This window comes from Blennius ocellaris (assembly GCF_963422515.1).
Source record: "Blennius ocellaris genome assembly, chromosome: 11".
Taxonomy (NCBI): domain Eukaryota; kingdom Metazoa; phylum Chordata; class Actinopteri; order Blenniiformes; family Blenniidae; genus Blennius; species Blennius ocellaris.
Window position 1 is genome coordinate 3,185,752 of NC_137660.1, and position 19,415 is coordinate 3,205,166.

General features: G+C 49.6%; 2 protein-coding genes across 3 annotated transcripts in view; one reads left to right on the forward strand and one right to left on the reverse strand.

Moving 5' to 3' along the window:
• The first annotated feature begins 411 nt into the window (after nucleotides 1–411).
• On the forward strand, nucleotides 412–7,704 carry fem1b (fem-1 homolog b). Its single transcript, XM_080505219.1, has 2 exons — nucleotides 412–999; nucleotides 3,023–7,704. Exons 1-2 carry the CDS (start codon nucleotides 752–754, stop codon nucleotides 4,656–4,658), a joined length of 1,884 nt encoding a protein of 627 aa, XP_080361345.1. The 5' UTR covers nucleotides 412–751; the 3' UTR covers nucleotides 4,659–7,704.
• Nucleotides 7,705–11,430: 3,726 nt separating this feature from the next.
• LOC308136640 (integrin alpha-11-like) overlaps nucleotides 11,431–19,415 on the reverse strand; it is a 101,945-nt gene continuing 93,960 nt past the window's right edge. For both annotated transcript variants that reach the window (XM_080505077.1, XM_080505076.1), the window contains 2 exons: nucleotides 12,790–12,903; nucleotides 11,431–12,093 (listed from right to left, as the gene is read on the reverse strand). In XM_080505077.1, coding sequence (XP_080361203.1) covers nucleotides 12,007–12,093; nucleotides 12,790–12,903 — 201 coding nt within the window. In that variant the 3' untranslated portion in view covers nucleotides 11,431–12,006. The remainder of the gene's footprint in view (nucleotides 12,094–12,789; nucleotides 12,904–19,415) is intronic.

Genomic DNA, 19,415 nt, shown 5'->3' on the forward strand with positions numbered 1-19,415 from the left:
AACAGTAATAAATACTTCATGAGGAAACATCCAACAGGCAGTTCAGTTGATGTAAGTACCAGAGACAGTGGAGCTGGTGAGCTGCAGGAGGTATGGGGGGGGGGGGGGGGGTAGGATGGAGGGACTGAGGAGAGGAAGAATGGAAAGAGGAGTGAAGGAGATACTGGTGTGGGGAGAAAGTGGAAGGAGCAGGAAAAGTCTAAACAGATTCCTGAAGTCAACGAGGTTACTGGGGAAACATAGTGGTGGGAGGTGACATAGAGAGGTTCAACCAGCAGGTGGCGGTAGTGCAGCAAGGCGTGGATGCAAACTGCCGTAAAACCAGACAGAAGGAGGAGGAGGAGGAGGAACGTTCATGTGCGGAACTAAGTTAGTGTCGGACGTATTTTCTCGTTGAACACAGACTTCCGGTCGGTATGTGAAAATCCAGCATTTGTTTTTAAAACCTTCAGACTTCTTTGGGGCTTTTTTCGGGAGCGGAAATTGACGCTCTCGCGATGAGGCGGTGGTCGGTGTGAAGCGGAGCAGCCCCGCGCGGGACCCGCTCAGTGTGACTCGCGGGCCGGCTGGACGGAGACCCGGGGGGCCCGCGGGCGGACGTTGGACCGCCACATTTCAGCCGCGGCCGCGAGGGAAAAGAAGCCCCTTTTCATGCGACCACGGCGGCTTGTCCGGACACTTTAATGGGAGGCGGTTTGCGTCGGAGGAGCGGACAAAGCGAGCGGAGGTTCTGGCTGCCCGTCGGGCTCACATGGAGTCTCTGGCCGGCTACGTGTACAAGGCGGCCAGCGAGGGCCGAGTCCTGACCCTGGCCGCGCTGCTGCTCAACCAGTCCGAGGCGGAGACCCGCTACCTGCTGAGCTACGTGACCCAGGTGGCCGGACAGTGGTCCACCCCTCTGATCATCGCAGCGCGCAACGGACACGACAAGGTGGTCCGGCTGCTCCTCGACCACTACCAGGTGGACACCGAGCAGACGGGCACGGTCCGGTTCGATGGGTAGGTCTCCTCCCCCGGCCCGGTCCGAGATGACTGGTTTCACCTTTATGACGACACAGTGACGTCAGGAATCCCGGGCTGTTACAGAATTCCCACACGAACACCACGACCAAAGAGTCACCGTCGGTATCCACGCTTGTTGCAGCTCATTTTCAGTGACATTAAATGAAATGTGCACTAAGATCAGCTCGAGTGTTCCGGTAGAGAGCTGATGAAGAGCGTCAATAGACATTTTCTCCAAACGATTCCATAACTTTCACCTGTCTGACACGTTGACCTCAGATTGTTCATGCATCCCAGGCTTTATGGTAAACTTGTCATAATTGATGGTGACCTTTGGCCCCGGAGGCCTGAGCCTCATGTTTCGATGTGTCACGATAACAAGAGCGTGTTTATTTAGAAGTGACAGTCCAAACACTTTTATTGCAGTTGCAAAGGTCCCACAAAGAATGTTTATTTAATATAGTGCAGTCTGTTTTATGTTTTGTTGTTTTTAGACTTGTATTCTTACATGACTTATTTTAAGGCATGTGAAATAGTCTTTTTTGTCTATAATCACATACAGTATTTATGTTGAATGGAATCTGGCATTGAAAAAAAATGGTGGCTTTTATATTGAAACCCAGCCCACCCCTAGCATAGCTAAAACACTTAAGAATCCAGTTTGAAGTCAAAATTGTAATTTTTAGTGTTTATATTTTGAAGGATTTAGGGGCTTTTATTTTGACGGCCAGCTCACTCCCCATGCCGAGCCAAACACTTGACAGCCACTTTGAAATCAACATTGTAATTTTTGATAAGTAGGGACTTTTTATTTTGAATTAGGTTTGGGGCTTTTATTTTGATGTCATCAAATAACCATAACAATCAGGGACTACAAGTTCCGGTAGAGCTGCACAAGCTACTGATGCTAGCAGCAGGAGGAGCAGGGCCATAGACCTATAGAACTAGAATTATTATACAGGTTTATGAGCAGGAGTCTAGTTCTACATATCTATGTGCTCCGTCTTCTTTGATGTGTTTGTTGAGTCACAGCGCCTCCAAAGGCCTGGCAGGTGTACTACATGTCCTGAAGTTACAAGGGATGCAACTTGTTTCTCTCATTATAGAGAACTTCATCACTTCACAACTTGAATGTGGCCATTTTCGTTTTAAGCTCTTTGTAATATCCATATTGAGAATTTGTTTGTAAGGGATTGTATTTTTAACACTTTGTGTTTGCAGGATATGTAGGTTATTTAATACTTTTAAATGTATTCGGTCATTCTCATTTCAAGTCATCTGTGCTCATCAGCTCTTCAGTCAATCTTAACTAAAAGTACTTAATTTGTATTTTCTTCATTTATTTTCAGACGGCGTAGTTTTACAGTCCTTCTGGCAATAAGTAGGTCGAGGGGAGTCGTACTATCAATACAGCTGCCACATCTAGTGGACAAACATTGTTTTTGTGTCGTGGAGTCGATATCGTTCATTTATCGTTATCGAGGTGAACTGATCAATAAATCCTGATATTGATTTGAGGCCACATCGTCCAGCCCCAGATGTCATCACAGTGTGGGAGAGGATGGATTTTAACTACATATTCTGAAAACAAATCCTGAATCCACAGTTTTCAGGCAAATATTTTTATAAAATGAATCATTTCTTGAGAGGAAAATTTGTATTTCAGTCTGTGTGTGTTTGGAAGCAGCCAGACGTGAACTTGAGACACTTAGGAGGCGTAGTTTGACGAAGCCGCTCGATTTTGCTCCGTCTGATTCAATGATAAATGTCACTTGAAATCGTGGGAACGGGAATCATCGGCACAGATGAATCGTAGACTTAGACTTTCTTTGTTGTCATTGCAGTACATCACATAGTGAGGAAACTGGCAACGGAATGTCCTTCCTTAGCAACCGGTAAAAAAGGCATTAAAAAAACCTATTTTAAATATATTTAAAAAAAAGTAGTGCAATTTTAAAAACAAGGTGCATATGAAAGGATCCGGTCATACATTTAAAGTTCCCCCCACACTGTCTTGCAGGTACGTGATCGACGGGGCCACGGCGCTGTGGTGTGCCGCTGGAGCCGGGCATTTCGAAGTGGTGCGCCTCCTGGTGAGCCACCAGGCCAATGTCAACCACACCACCATCACCAACTCCACCCCCCTGCGAGCCGCCTGCTTCGACGGGCGCCTGGACATCGTGCGCTACCTGGTGGAGCACCGCGCCGACGTCAGCATCACCAACAAGTTCAACAACACCTGCCTGATGATCGCGGCCTACAAGGGCCACGTGGACGTGGTCAAGTTCCTGCTGGAGCAGGGGGCCTTCCCCAACGCCAAGGCCCACTGCGGGGCCACCGCCCTGCACTTCGCCGCCGAGGCCGGCCACCTGGAGATCGTCAAGGAGCTGATGCGCTGCCAGGCGGCCATGGTGGTGAACGGCCACGGCATGACGCCGCTCAAAGTGGCGGCCGAGAGCTGCAAGGCCGACGTGGTGGAGCTGCTGCTGGCGCACGCCGACTGTGACCCCCGCAGCCGCATCGAGGCCCTGGAGCTGCTGGGGGCGTCCTTCGCCAACGACCGGGAGAACTACGACATCCAGAAGACGTACCAGTACCTGCACATGGCCATGGCGGAGCGCCACCGCGACCTCCGCAGCGTGGTCTCCAAGGACCTGCTGCCCCCCATCGAGGCCTACGGGGGGCGCTGCGAGTGCCGGACGCCCCAGGACCTGGAGGCCATCCGGGTGGACCGGGACGCGCTGCACATGGAGGGGCTCATGATCCGCGAGCGCATCCTGGGCTCGGACAACATCGACGTGTCGCACCCCATCATCTACCGCGGCGCCGTGTACGCCGACAACATGGAGTTTGAGCAGTGCATCAAGCTGTGGCTGCACGCGCTGCGCCTGCGGCAGAAGGGGAACCGCAACACGCACAAGGACCTGCTGCGCTTCGCCCAGGTGTTCTCGCAGATGGTGCACCTGAAGGAGCACGTGGCGGCCCGCGCCGTGGAGCAGGTGCTGGGCTGCAGCGTGCTGGAGATCCAGCGCAGCATGGCCCGGGTGGATTCGGCCGGCGAGTCGGAGCTGCCGCAGGCGCTGGACAACTACGAGTCCAACATCTTCACCTTCCTCTACCTGGCCTGCATCTCCACCAAGACCAGCTGCGGCGACAAGGAGCGCGCCGGCATCAACAAGCACATCTACGACCTCATCCAGCTGGCCCCGCGCTCGCGGGAGGGCGCCTCCCTGCTGCACCTGGCCATCAGCTCCACCACGCCGGTGGACGACTTCCACACCAACGACGTGTGCAGCTTCCCCAACGCGCAGGTCACCAAGCTGCTGCTGGACTGCGGCGCCCAGGTCAACGCGGTGGACCACGAAGGCAACACGCCGCTGCACGTCATCGTGCAGTACAACCGGCCCATCAGCGACTTCCTCACGCTGCACGCCATCATCATCAACCTGGTGGAGGCCGGCGCGCACACGGACATGACCAACAAGCAGAAGAAGACGCCGCTGGACAAGAGCACCACCGGCGTGTCCGAGATCCTGCTGAAGACGCAGATGAAGATGAGCCTCAAGTGCCTGGCGGCGCGCGCCGTGCGGCAGCACCAGATCACCTACCGCAACCAGATCCCCAAGACCCTGGAGGAGTTCGTGGAGTTTCACTGAGGCCGGATCTGGACCCAGCTTTTATGAACCCTTTCTTAGTTTTCTAAACGAGTCCGAACGGCGCCGAGGGTGACGACGACTCGGCACCACAGGTTTTTGAGCTTTTATATATTAAAAAAAAAAAGAAAAGAAAGTGGCGACCTGCAGCAGGTCTGCTCGGTGACATCATCATCAGGAGGAGGAGAGCAGCGACCCCCTCTGTTTGCCTTATCCCCAGCCCGACACCTTGCCATGTGGCTGGGCGCCGCCTCACGCCGCCAGTGAGTCAGCAGCTTCTACACTTGTATGCATCAAGTTAGTTTAAAGCTTCACTTTGTGTTGGTTTCATTCCTTTTTTTTTCAACGACTCTCTGAGTTTTGTACAAAAAGTAAGACTAAGATTCCAGAAGTGAGCACTTCTCTTTAGCTTCTGCCCAAAACCCTGTCCCGACCAAACACAAAGAGCAGAGGCATGATTTGACATAAATGTGTCTTACGGTCATATTTTGCTCCTCTCGTTTCAGGAATAACTAAATAGGATGAGGTCAAAGACACAACATTTGGACTTTTTTTTGGCACATTCTCGTGTTTTTTTGCCTAAAAATTGGAAATGAAACCGACCAAAGATTTGAACCAATCAGATGTGTGGATTTTGAACGTGTGTGCAGCTTTTGTGAAGCTGACAGGAAGTCAAACCGGAGCTGTTTGAATAGGAAGAATAGTTTTTCTAGATGCGTTCAAGGAAAGGAAAGTGGGAATGTAAATCCTGGCTGAACGCAGTGAAATCACTTGATCTGTGCGTCTCGTTGAAGACGATGTGAGAACAAGTCCTACGAACAGCAATTATTCAAATGTTTGCCGTCTTTTAGGAACTAAAAAGGCAAAACTTTCTGAGTTCAACAATTGATTTTTATTCCAATTCTTGCATGAATATCTGCAGCAAATATAGTCCATCTACATCACCACGGTTTTGATTTGTTCAAGCAGACCAGAAACACGAGGAGACGTTTATCTTCCTGGGATGAGAACCATCAGAGTGAAAACATGGATCTTGTGCCGGCAGGGAGTGAATTTGAACTCTTTAAAGTGGTTTAAATTCAAATAGAATGTGTTGGCGTCATGATGAAAGTGACACTCGTTTGTTTGGAACATTCAGCTCCTCAATTCAGTCTCACTTTTATTTCAGTGAATTTCACTTGTATAGCGCCTTAACATCCTTCACCACATTCACCCGGAGCAGTGGAGGCAGCGTGCAAGGCGCCTCGCCCAGCCACTGGGGGGCAGTGTCTTGCTCAAGGACACTTTTGACAGGCAGAGAAAGGAATCGAACCTACAACCTTCTGATTTGCAAGCTTTCCTCGCCAAACATTCACTCCGTGGTGCTTTTAAACTCCGTGTTTTTCACCAGCTCACTTGTGTCCAGTGCAGAGACATGAGACACAATTGGTTTTATTTTGAAAGGCACATCCAGGGAGAAAAGCCTGAGCAGGATGTTGTGTTGGAGCAGAGTTCCTCATATGAAAGGTAGAGTGTCACATTTCCCGGATGCTCCTCGTGCGTTGAGCGGGGGGAGGGAGTCGCTGTGAGCCCAGACGCCAGGAGGACGTGTCTTTTACGCTTGACAGACTGCGACTTGGTGAACTCGCCAACTTCAGTAGACACCTGCAACGCCACAAAATATAGTTCAACTGATCACCCTTCATTATAGTCACACGTATTTAAAAAAAACCCAAAAGGGGCTTGTTTGATCTCATTTGTGCAAAGCTAGCAAAATAAAAAAAAAACCAACAACTCCACACGTTTTCTCACCACAGAACAATAAAAGTGCTCCTACATCCTGAAACTGTCCAGCTCTCACCTGACAAGCCGTCAAACTAAAATCTCCAGCTTAGCTTTGAGGCTAATGCTAATTTGGCAGCAGAAAGCCAGTGGTTTGACCGTCCTGCCAGAAGAAGCACTCAAAACACAGACTGGAAGGAAGAGGGGCTCAGTCCCGCCACCCAGTGTCCAGATGTGGCACTACCATGACGTAAGCTGCCGTACCGTAGAACAGCCCTGCCGTTCTTTCTCAGTGCTTCAGCTTATTGTCGCCTTTTTTATTCGCCTTCGGGGTTTCTGTCGCTTCCCCTTCCGTGTGTCCTTTTTCGCACTGTTCTCCAGAACAAGTCCCACTTCTTCACGTTCTATTTATTTCAGACCAGAGATCCAAGTCTCCACAGTGGTTCGGTGTCTGGCTCCCGGCTCGTGTTCACATTGTCCACAGCGTTAAAACGGGTTTCATTGAGGCCTGCCTCCTCTGATGAGTCTGTCTTCTCCGTGGCGTTCCACTGAAGGGGTAGATTCACCTTCATCAAACACAAAGTGCTCAGTTAACACTTTGATGATGGCAAAGTTGAATGGCTCTTTTTGAATAAATGCTAAAAACACTACAGATATGCAAACTGTTGTCATCCCAGCCTGCCGTTGGAATCAGTACGGCATGGGGCTTTTGAAAATGAGTTTTAATTTGGACATGAGGGGGGGGGGCAGGTAAGATGATCTGTGACGAGACTGAAAACACAAGTTTGAAGGTACGATATGTAGCTATGGGTTCAATCTACAGATCTCAGGTTTAGCTTGTTTAAAAAACAATAGACTTACTCCTTTATCATGTATCTACGTCTTGTTCCATTGGTCTGAAGGCAGTGAGATACTTGGCACTCCACAAGATTGTATTTTGCACATATTGTCACATATTGTACCTTTGAACTTTGTTGAAGATGCAGACTTGAAGTGAGTTGCTGCCCTCGGGTTCTAACAGTTGATTGGTTTCATTGCAGGGGGACGAGCGGATTGTTTTCCAGGGTGGCGGTGTTAACATGGTGCTCAGTGGGAGAATCCGTTCTTGTAGTTTTTTTTTCTGAAAAGTTTGTTTCCTGATGGGGATCGTGGGCGTTTTGAGTTTGAAACCAGGTTTTCTGCGGCTGAATCGAAGCCTAAAAGTTCTCCATGTGATGGCAAATGTGAAGACGAGTGGTGATTTTGTACCGAACCTGCAGAATGAGTGCTGTCGGATTAAAAGTCTGAAAACCGCCAACAGTCTCTTGTCATCAGTTTGAGCTGTGATTCAAAACTGCATATTCAGTTTCCTTCAATCTCACTGTTGCCAAAATGCAATGGAAGTTTTCCATTTTCACTGTAAATGAGGCCGTATAAATGATGTCCAGTTACCAAGAGAACCATGAGGATGAAGGCAGTGTCCTCGTCTCCTCATGGGGTACCGCAGGGCTCACTCTTGGGGCCCCTGCTCTTTTCATCCTACAGACTTCCACTGGGTTCCGTTTTCAGAAGACGCGGCATCGTGTTTCATTGTCATGCAGAAGACGGCCAGATTCATGTCCCACTGAACAAAACATGTCTTCTCACTGGTCCTCTTGCTTTGTGGCATTAAAACTTTGATGGTGTTGGAAGTTTTGTAAGTGTAATGACAAACCAAGAAGTAGCGGTGGCTGTTTTTGGTCCCAGTGACCAAGAAGGACCAGTTGGCCCTGGTCTCATCCAGAGGCACAATGCAGCGTCAGTCGTAGCGCCACCTGGAGAACTTGCTTCCAATCGGTGGCTCGCCAGGATGAGCAGTTCAAGGCTGCTTGGAGCTTTAGTTTGTTAAAATCCCTGAGCTGCTTCAACCCTCCACTCCTGCTGTGCCTCAGGTCAGCTGGAGGTACCGAGGTCCAAAGGTCCAGAGGTACCGAGGTCCAAAGGTCCAGGGGTACCAAGGTCCTGAGGTACCGAGGTCCAGAGGTACTAAGATACCGAGGTCCAGAGGTACCAAGGTACCAAGCTGCAGAGGAGGTCCAGGGGTACCGGGGTCCAGAGGTACCAAGGTGCAGAGGAGATCCAGGGGTACCGAGGTCCAGAGGTACTAAGCTCCAGAGGTCCATGGGTACCAAGGTCCTGAGGTACCGAGGTCCAGAGGTACTAAGATACCGAGGTCCAGAGGTCCAAAGGTCCAGAGGTACCAAGGTACCAAGCTGCAGAAGAGGTCCAGAGGTACCGAGGTCCAGAGGTCCAAAGGTGCAGAGGAGGTCCAGGGGTACCGAGGTCCAGAGGTACTGAGGTCCAGAGGTACTAAGCTCCAGAGGTACCGAGGTCCAGGGGTACCGAGGTCGAGAGGTACCGAGGTCCAGAGGTACCAAGGACCAGAGGTACCGAGGTCCAGAGGTACGGAGGTCCAGGGGTACTGAGATTCAGAGGTACCAAGGTACCAAGGTCCAGAGGTACCGAGGTCCAGAGGTACCGAGGTCCAGGGGTCCAGAGGTTCTTGTCTCGGCCCCCTGAAGCCACGGGAGGAGCTGCCAGCTTCTCTGTCCATTTTAATACATTCTTCTTCCTTTCTTTAATTATTTTCAACCCAGCTTGAGACTCTGCTTCTGTTTTATCTGTTGTCGTTTCTTTATTGTTCTTTATTGTTTATCTGAGATATTTATTGTTTCACACCTGTTTTTAGACTTTTATGTCCATTTATGTAAGGAACCTTAGTTCAGCTGTGCTTGTTTTTAAAGTGCTTTATTACCTTTGCCAACGAAGACATTGATCTCATTTGTTAAAGAATGTTTTCCAAAAGTTGTACATGAGTGTGTGTGTGTGTGTGCGTGTGTGTATATGTGCGTGTGTGTGTATGTGCGTGTGTGTGTATATGTACGTACGTACGAGTTTTTGTGAAAAGTTGATTACAACGTGCGTACGTGTAATCAACTTTTCACAAAAACTCCTAAGTGGAATTGCATTACATTTTCAGAGATTTGTCTTTATCTAAGGTGTCATTAAATATTTAGCGATTGGGTCAAAGGTCAAGGTCACAAAAAGGTCAAAAGAGTATTTTGGTCATAACGCGGTCGGTTTTAATCCGATTCATGTCAAAATGTTCCGTTTTCTATTCCCCCGACCTGACAAACCTTGTGGTGTGGTGGATCAAATAACCTTGTAATCCGTGGTTTCCATGGTGACAACCTGGCGTTGGCAAGGTGTGCGCCCTACTGAGAGCCTGTTCTAGTTTTTGAAGTTGAGTCTCGTATGTGAATCACAATGTGAAAGCAACATTGCATTGTTTTTTGTTTTTTTTTGTTGCAATATAAACAGTTGCTATTACTGTGCAGTAACAGGAAGTCCTACTCTTAAAGGAACAGTCCCATTGGGCCGTTGTTCTGTGTGCCATGTCTCACGCCACAGTCCGGTAAACACCTTCCCAACACCAACACTCTGAAGACCACGTCCTGCTGTCCAGACGTTTATTGTCCAACAAAAGCTGAAAGTAAAACTTACAAAAAGCTGAATTAAGATGCTTAAGGTTAACATGCCCAAACATTCACAATGTAAACCCTTTCTATGAATGAACACATCTTTTTTAATGTTACAGGTTTTTATGCATCAATTCCAACCTGGACAAAATGACATCACTGCTTTTAATTGTAATCTGTATAATTGTATAAAACCGTATAATCATGTTTTGTCAGTAAAAGTATTTTGACAAATTTAAAAGACGTCACAGCATTTAAACTGGATTAACTCAGGTGAATCACATCAACTCTCCTTCAGGTCCTGATTTCTAGTCACATGACCTCATTCTTAAAGTGACGACAACACAATTCTGAACAGCGTGAAATAGTACAGGAAGCAGGAATAACACAAACCTTAACATAACTTATCTATAACAGAACACCCATATCTGACAATAATGCCAATGTCCTGTTTCTTTTTACATGTGTCATATTTACAAAAAGATCAAGTTGGACTTTATAAAACAAAAGTGCATCAGTTGTCAAATTTGGAAACAATATAACAAAGTCTTATTAAGCTGCATATACAATCCTCTACACCATAAAAGAGGAATATACATAACCTGCCATTTCAGAATTAGTAGAGGGTTGATCTTGAGTTCTGTTCTCACCTTTTTAAAAAAAAAAATTTTTTCTGTAGTGTCTTCCTCACATGGTGGAATTGTTTGAAGGCAAAATAAAAAAAAAGAAGACTGCTAACTTGCTGTATATTACTTGGAGTACCACTTTGTGCCACAAGGTGGTGTGGTGAGTCACTTTGAATGTTTTAGTCCAACAAAAGGAGACTATAGTGACTCACTGCTGCCACCTGCTGTACAAAATGGGTCATTGCACAAAAATGACACATGGCTCCGCTCTGTGCTGCAGGTTTACCTCAGACCGAGTGGAACGCTGGAATGTTGCCGGAGGTGGGCCATGACAGGGAGACGGTTGTTAGTGAGGTTAAAACCACTGTAAATCCTGTCTCGATATGCATTTTAATTTAAAAGCAAACAAGTATTTTATGTCTGACCAGCATGAAGCCAGATGTTCTTGATCTTAATCTAATGGAAGACGTCCTGCTGGGAAACGGCATCGCTTGGAGCTTTTCATGCTGTGAGTTCCTCTGTCACTCTCAGGGGTCAGTATATATATATATATACACTGACTCAGCTTTTCTTAATTCACCCCTCCACATTTTAGGATTATGAGGCACATTAAAAGGTGAGATAAACAACTTTATGCTGCTTCAAACCAATAAAAGCTTCAAATAACATTAATTCAGGAGGATAGAAACCCAAACCTTTAATGAATATGTATCTCGGTAAATCTGAAAAATATATTCATTTTTTCATAGTTTTGTTTCATTTAAGTCTCTGTATTCCTCACCACTGAGACCACTGATCAAACTCGTCAGAAATGTCTAATCGTCCAAGAACTGACTACCAGCAGGCTGATGTGCACAGCGAGTCCCACTGTGCAGAGGAGAGCTGGTGAGGTGAGGCGTTCAGGTGAGCCCAGCGTCAGGAGGAGGGTCTGGTGAGGTGAGGCGTTCAGGTGAGCCCAGCGTGAGGAGGAGGGTCTGGTGAGGTGAGGCGTTCAGGTGAGCCCAGCGTCAGGAGGAGGGTCTGGTGAGGTGAGGCGTTCAGGTGAGCCCAGCGTCAGGAGGAGGGTCTGGTGAGGTGAGGCGTTCAGGTGAGCCCAGCGTCAGGAGGAGGGTCTGGTGAGGTGAGGTGAGGCGTTCAGGTGAGCCCAGCGTCAGGAGGAGGGTCTGGTGAGGTGAGGCGTTCAGGTGAGCCCAGCGTCAGGAGGAGGGTCTGGTGAGGTGAGGTGAGGCGTTCAGGTGAGCCCAGCGTGAGGAGGAGGGTCTGGTGAGGTGAGGTGAGGCGTTCAGGTGAGCCCAGCGTCAGGAGGAGGGTCTGGTGAGGTGAGGCGTTCAGGTGAGCCCAGCGTGAGGAGGAGGGTCTGGTGAGGTGAGGTGAGGCGTTCAGGTGAGCCCAGCATGGGTCACATGGTCCTGAACTCCACTGCCCTGCTGGGCCGTGAGCAGCTGAGGTGCAGCGGCTGCTGGACTATCACCGCTGCAGCGTGTTCCCGGTGTCTCGCGGCGGCTCCTTCTCCTCCTCCTCCTCCTCTCTCCTCCGGCGGGTGAAGAAGCCAACCTGACAGGCAAACACTGGTTATTGCAGAAAGCGTGGCAGCCTTGCACCACACCAGGGCACTGCAGTGAGGAAGCTTCACCAAACTGTTGCCACTAAAAATAGCTTCTGTTAAAGTGCATGAATTAAACAATATCAAAGATGACTTATCATGAACGACACATTTGTGACGCCACGTCAGAAACGTTCCGGTACTTCCTAGACGAGAACTTGCACTTTTTGTTGTTGTTTGACTTATGTAAAGAAACAACTTATATGTTGTGTACCGTATACACATCAAAATACTGCATACGACAGCAGAATGCTGCTGGAGTACCACAAAAACCCTCCATTACTACTGTATTTGACTGATAAGAGAATGAAAACTACCACAACACAGCACATTGTACAATCTCAAAGAGGATCTGGTTGTCAGGCAACTGGTTTCACACCAAACTGACTCACTGGAGTCTGTCGGACAAACTGGACCACAGACTGATCAGCCACTTTGCTCTCAAAACCTGCTCAAAGCCATTTAACATGTTTTCTGGACTACATGTCACGTCTGTAAAACAAAACACCATGAAGCAGTTTATTTTCACATACAAGTGACGACTGTTTGCTTCTCGCCAAACGGAATCGTTTGACTCAGCAATAGTTCCAAATGAGAGGAAATTGTGTGATGAGACCAGAATGATACAGGTGTGTGTGTGTGCCCACCTTCCACAGAGCCAGGACCAGTAATCCCAGTAAGAGCAGGCCTCCCAGCGAGCTTCCTACTATGATCCAGATGGGAACGGGGGAGTCCTCCTCCCTCCTCATGTCCAGGAGGATCTGCAGTGAAAGCACAAGCTCTTCAACAAACGGATGAACACATATTGTCCTGCTGACAGAAGTTGTGTCGCGGGGTTACGGAGGTAAAAGCCGAGACGTCGACCTCCGAGCCGGCGAGACAGCAGCTCAGCAGGAGGCCCGGAGCCGCGTGGCTCTAGAGCTGCTCTGCAAACTTTCAATGGACTCACTTCTATCGCGTCTTTCCACTGAGAGCAGCCACGAAGCGCTTTACACCCATCGCTCACCACATTCACACACCAATGGAGGCTGCAGTGGGAGCAGTTTGGGGTTCAGTGTCTTGCCCAAGGACACTTTGGCATGTTTGCTTTTTCTCCCCCTTAATCTTTTCTTTACTGCACAACAGACTTATTTTCAAAAAGACCCATCTCGTGGCAAAAAAAAAAAAAAAAACGTAAAAAAAAATCCCAAAACAGCTAAAATAGTGACGATCAATGAGAGGAAATGCATCCATAATTAATGCTCCATTTGACAAGACAAAGAAAGAACAAAAAACCCAGAAAATTAAAAAATAAAAGCAACATGGGAAAAAATGACGTCAAAATGTCCAAAATAAATGTTTGAATCACTTAAATGAAAGAAAAAAAGAAAAGGATAGAGATGTTCATAAAGTCACAAAAGCTTAAACTGTTCAAATAGTGAAAATGACGGAGTGCAGTGACTGCCTCTCTGAAAAGAAACCGCGACCTCAAAAGAAAAAAGACAAGATATAAATGAAAGAATGTCAAGTAAAAAAGAAATATACTACTGTTAAGACGCAAAATGTGAACATTATTATTTAGTCGTGTAGAATGACATAGAACGCGCCGTGTGAGTCAGAGGTCACATGACCGTTTTAAAATGGAGCTGGTGACAGAGGTGGAGGTTGGTGACGGAGGTGGAGGTTGGTGACAGAGGTGGAGGTTGGTGACGGAGGTGGAGGTTGATGACAGCTGTGGAGGTTGGTGACGGATGTGGAGGTTGGTGACGGAGGTGGAGGTTGATGACAGATGTGGAGGTTGGTGATGGAGGTGAAGGTTGGTGACGGATGTGGAGGTTGGTGGAAGAAGTGGAGGTTGGTGATGGATGTGGAGGTTGATGACAGAGGTGGCGGTTGGTGATGGAGGTGGAGATTGGTGATGGATGTGGAGGTTGGTGACGGAGGTGGAGGTTGATGACAGATGTGGAGGTTGGTGATGGAGGTGGAGGTTGGTTACGGAGGTGGAGGTTGATGACAGATGTGGAGGTTGGTGATGGAGGTGGAGGTTGGTGACGGAGGTGGAGGTTGATGACAGATGTGGAGGTTGGTGACGGAGGTGGAGGTTGGTTACGGAGGTGGAGGTTGATGACAGATGTGGAGGTTGATGACGGATGTGGAGGTTGGTGACGGAGGTGGAGGTTGGTGACGGAGGTGGAGGTTGATGACAGATGTGGAGGTTGGTGACGGATGTGGAGGTTGGTGACGGAGGTGGAGGTTGGTTACGGAGGTGGAGGTTGATGACACATGTGGAGGTTGATGACGGATGTGGAGGTTGGTGATGGATGTGGAGGTTGATGACAGATGTGGAGGTTGGTGACAGAGGTGGAGGTTGGTGACGGAGGTGGAGGTTGATGACAGATGTGGAGGTTGGTGACGGATGTGGAGGTTGGTGACGGAGGTGGGGGTTGATGACAGATGTGGAGGTTGGTTACGGAGGTGGAGGTTGATGATGGATGTGGAGGTTGGTGATGGATGTGGAGGTTGATGACAGATGTGGAGGTTGGTGATGGAGGTGAAGGTTGGTGATGGATGTGGAGGTTGGTGACGGATGTGGAGGTTGGTGACGGAGGTGGAGGTTGATGACAGATGTGGAAGTTGATGACGGATGTGGAGGTTGGTGATGGAGGTGGAGGTTGATGACAGATGTGGAGGTTGGTGACGGATGTGGAGGTTGGTGGAGGATGTGGAAGTTGATGACGGATGTGGAGGTTGGTGATGGATGTGAAGGTTGATGACAGATGTGGAGGTTGGTGACGGAGGTTAAGGTTTGTGATGGATGTGGAGGTTGGTGATGGATGTGGAGGTTGGTGACGGAGGTGGAGGTTGATGACAGATGTGGAGGTTGGTGATGGAGGTGGAGGTGGTGACGGATGTGGAGGTTGGTGATGGAGGTGGAGGTTGATGACAGATGTGGAGGTTGATGACAGATGTGGAGGTTGGTGATGGAGGTGGAGGTTGGTGACAGAGATGGCGGTTGGTGATGGAGGTGGAGGTTGGTGACAGAGGTGGCGGTTGGTGATGGAGGTGGAGGTTGGTGATGGATGTGGAGGTTGGTGACAGAGGTGGCGGTTGGTGATGGATGTGGAGGTTGGTGATGGAGGTGGAGGTTGGTGACAGAGGTGGCGGTTGGTGATGGATGTGGAGGTTGGTGACAGAGGTGGAGGTTGGTGACAGAGGTGGAGGTTGGTGACGGAGGTGGAGGTTGATGACAGCTGTGGAGGTTGGTGACGGATGTGGAGGTTGGTGACGGAGGTGGAGGTTGATGACAGATGTGGAGGTTGGTGATGGAGGTGAAGGTTGGTGACGGATGTGGAGGTTGGTGGAAGAAGTGGAGGTTGGTGATGGATGTGGAGGTTGATGACAGAGGTGGCGGTTGGTGATGGAGGTGGAGATTGGTGATGGATGTGGAGGTTGGTGACGGAGGTGGAGGTTGATGACAGATGTGGAGGTTGGTGATGGAGGTGGAGGTTGGTTACGGAGGTGGAGGTTGATGACAGATGTGGAGGTTGGTGATGGAGGTGGAGGTTGGTGACGGAGGTGGAGGTTGATGACAGATGTGGAGGTTGGTGACGGAGGTGGAGGTTGGTTACGGAGGTGGAGGTTGATGACAGATGTGGAGGTTGATGACGGATGTGGAGGTTGGTGACGGAGGTGGAGGTTGGTGACGGAGGTGGAGGTTGATGACAGATGTGGAGGTTGGTGACGGATGTGGAGGTTGGTGACGGAGGTGGAGGTTGGTTACGGAGGTGGAGGTTGATGACACATGTGGAGGTTGATGACGGATGTGGAGGTTGGTGATGGATGTGGAGGTTGATGACAGATGTGGAGGTTGGTGACAGAGGTGGAGGTTGGTGACGGAGGTGGAGGTTGATGACAGATGTGGAGGTTGGTGACGGATGTGGAGGTTGGTGACGGAGGTGGGGGTTGATGACAGATGTGGAGGTTGGTTACGGAGGTGGAGGTTGATGATGGATGTGGAGGTTGGTGATGGATGTGGAGGTTGATGACAGATGTGGAGGTTGGTGATGGAGGTGAAGGTTGGTGATGGATGTGGAGGTTGGTGACGGATGTGGAGGTTGGTGACGGAGGTGGAGGTTGATGACAGATGTGGAAGTTGATGACGGATGTGGAGGTTGGTGATGGAGGTGGAGGTTGATGACAGATGTGGAGGTTGGTGACGGATGTGGAGGTTGGTGGAGGATGTGGAAGTTGATGACGGATGTGGAGGTTGGTGATGGATGTGAAGGTTGATGACAGATGTGGAGGTTGGTGACGGAGGTTAAGGTTTGTGATGGATGTGGAGGTTGGTGATGGATGTGGAGGTTGGTGACGGAGGTGGAGGTTGATGACAGATGTGGAGGTTGGTGATGGAGGTGGAGGTGGTGACGGATGTGGAGGTTGGTGATGGAGGTGGAGGTTGATGACAGATGTGGAGGTTGATGACAGATGTGGAGGTTGGTGATGGAGGTGGAGGTTGGTGACAGAGATGGCGGTTGGTGATGGAGGTGGAGGTTGGTGACAGAGGTGGCGGTTGGTGATGGAGGTGGAGGTTGGTGATGGATGTGGAGGTTGGTGACAGAGGTGGCGGTTGGTGATGGATGTGGAGGTTGGTGATGGAGGTGGAGGTTGGTGACAGAGGTGGCGGTTGGTGATGGATGTGGAGGTTGGTGACGGAGCTGGAGGTTGATGACAGATGTGGAGGTTGATGATGGATGTGGAGGTTGGTGGAAGAGGTGGTTGTTGGTGATGGATGTGGAGGTTGATGACAGATGTGGAGGTTGGTGATGGATGTGGAGGTTGATGACAGATGTGGAGGTTGGTGATGGAGGTGGAGGTTGGTGACGGATGTGGAGGTTGGTGGAAGAGGTGGAGGTTGGTGATGGATGTGGAGGTTGATGACAGATGTGGAGGTTGGTGACAGATGTGGAGGTTGGTGATGGAGGTGGAGGTTGGTGACAGAGGTGGCGGTTGGTGATGGAGGTGGAGGTTGGTGATGGATGTGGAGGTTGGTGACAGAGGTGGCGGTTGGTGACAGATGTGGAGGTTGGTGATGGAGGTGGAGGTTGGTGACGGAGGTGGAGGTTGGTGATGGAGGTGGAGGTTGATGACAGATGTGGAGGTTGATGACAGATGTGGAGGTTGATGACAGATGTGGAGGTTGGTGATGGAGGTGGAGGTTGGTGATGGAGGTGGAGGATGGTGATGGATGTGGAGGTTGGTGATGGAGGTGGAGGTTGGTGATGGAGGTGGAGGTTGGTGACAGATGTGGAGGTTGGTGATGGAGGTGGAGGTTGATGACAGATGGGGAGGTTGGTGACGGATGTGGAGGTTGGTGATGGAGGTGGAGGTTGGTGACGGATGTGGAGGTTGGTGACAGGTGGCGGTTGGTGATGGATGTGGAGGTTGGTGATGGAGGTGGAGGTTGGTGACAGAGGTGGCGGTTGGTGATGGATGTGGAGGTTGATAACAGATGTGGAGGTTGGTGATGGAGGTGGAGGTTGGTGATGGAGGTGGAGGTTGGTGACGGACGTGGAGGTTGGTGATGGAGGTGGAGGTTGGTGACAGATGTGGAGGTTGGTGATGGATGTGGAGGTTGATGACAGATGTGGAGGTTGGTGACGGATGTGGAGGTTGGTGATGGAGGTGGAGGTTGGTGACAGATGTGGAGGTTGGTGACGGATGTGGAGGTTGGTGATGGAGGTGGAGGTTGGTGATGGAGGTGAAGGTTGGTGACAGATGTGGAGGTTGGTGATGGATGTGGAGGTTGGTGATGGAGGTGGAGGTTGGTGATGGAGGTGGAGGTTGGTGACGGAGGTGGAGAGGGCAGTTATGTGTCCATAACAGGTGATGTTGGTGATGGAGGAGGAATGGAGCTGCTGGGGTCTGCCAATGAGGGTGGTGTTAGAGTTGGAAGAATTCCTCCACACCTCCACCTACTGCTCAGGCGGGTGGAGGCAGAGCAGGCACAGACTGCAGTGAGTGTTGTGAGTGTTGAGGAGTGTTGTGAGTGTTGAGGAGTGTTGTGAGTGTTGAGGAGTGTTGAGGAGTGTTGAGGAGTGTTTAGGAGTGTTGTGAGTGTTGAGGAGTGTTGTGAGTGTTGAGGAGTGTTGTGAGTGTTGAGGAGTGTTTAGGAGTGTTGTGAGTGTTGAGGAGTGTTGTGAGTGTTGAGGAGTGTTGTGAGTGTTGAGGAGTGTTTAGGAGTGTTGTGAGTGTTGAGGAGTGTTGAGGAGTGTTGTGAGTGTTGAGGAGTGTTGTGAGTGTTGAGAAGTGTTGAGGAGTGTTGAGGAGTGTTGAGGAGTGTAGTGAGTGTTGTGAGTCTTGAGGAGTGTTTAGGAGTGTTGTGAGTGTTGAGGAGTGTTGTGAGTGTTGAGGAGTGTTTAGGAGTGTTGTGAGTGTTGAGGAGTGTTGAGGAGTGTTGTGAGTGTTGAGGAGTGTTGTGAGTGTTGAGGAGTGTTGAGGAGTGTTGAGGAGTGTAGTGAGTGTTGTGAGTCTTGAGGAGTGTTGAGGAGTGTTGTGAGTGTTGAGGAGTGTTGTGAGTGTTGAGGAGTGTTGAGGAGTGTTGAGGAGTGCTGTGAGTGTTGTGGAGCGTTGTAAGTGTTGTGAGTGTTGTGGAGTGTTGAGGACTTTTTTCTGAGTGTTTAGGAGTGTTGAGGAGTGTTGTGAGTGTTGAGGAGTGTTGAGGAGTGTTGAGGAGTGTTGTGAGTGTTGAGGAGTGTGGTGAGTGTTGAGGAGTGTTGTGAGTGTTGAGGGGTGTTGTGAGTGTTGAGGAGTGTTGAGGAGTGTTGAGGAGTGTTGTGAGTGTTGAGGAGTGTTGAGGAGTGTTGTGAGTGTTGAGGGGTGTTGTGAGTGTTGAGGAGTGTTGTGAGTGTTGAGGAGTGTTGTGAGTGTTGAGGAGTGTTGAGGAGTGTTGTGAGTGTTGAGGAGTGTTGTGAGTCTTGAGGAGTGTTGAGGAGTGTTGAGAGTGTTGAGGAGTGTTGAGGAGTGTTGTGAGTGTTGAGGAGTGTTGAGGAGTGTTGTGGAGTGTTGAGGAGTGTTGTGAGTGTTGAGGAGTGTTGAGGAGTGTTGTGAGTGTTGAGGAGTGTTGGGAGTGTTGAGGAGTGTTGTGAGTCTTGAGGAGTGTTGAGGAGTGTTGTGAGTGTTGAGGAGTGTTGTGAGTGTTGAGGAGTGTTGAGAGTGTTGAGGAGTATTGACGAGTGTTGAGGAGTGTTGTGAGTGTTGGGAGTGTTGAGGAGTGTTGAGAGTGTTGAGGAGTGTT

Excerpts from the sequence above, each read along its gene's own strand:
- fem1b (XM_080505219.1), top strand. The coding sequence starts at position 752 with ATGGAGTCTCTGGCCGGCTACGTGTACAAGGCGGCCAGCGAGGGCCGA. Across the intron at positions 1,000-3,022 it reads GGCACGGTCCGGTTCGATGG|GTACGTGATCGACGGGGCCA; the intron begins GTAGGTCTCCTC and ends ACTGTCTTGCAG.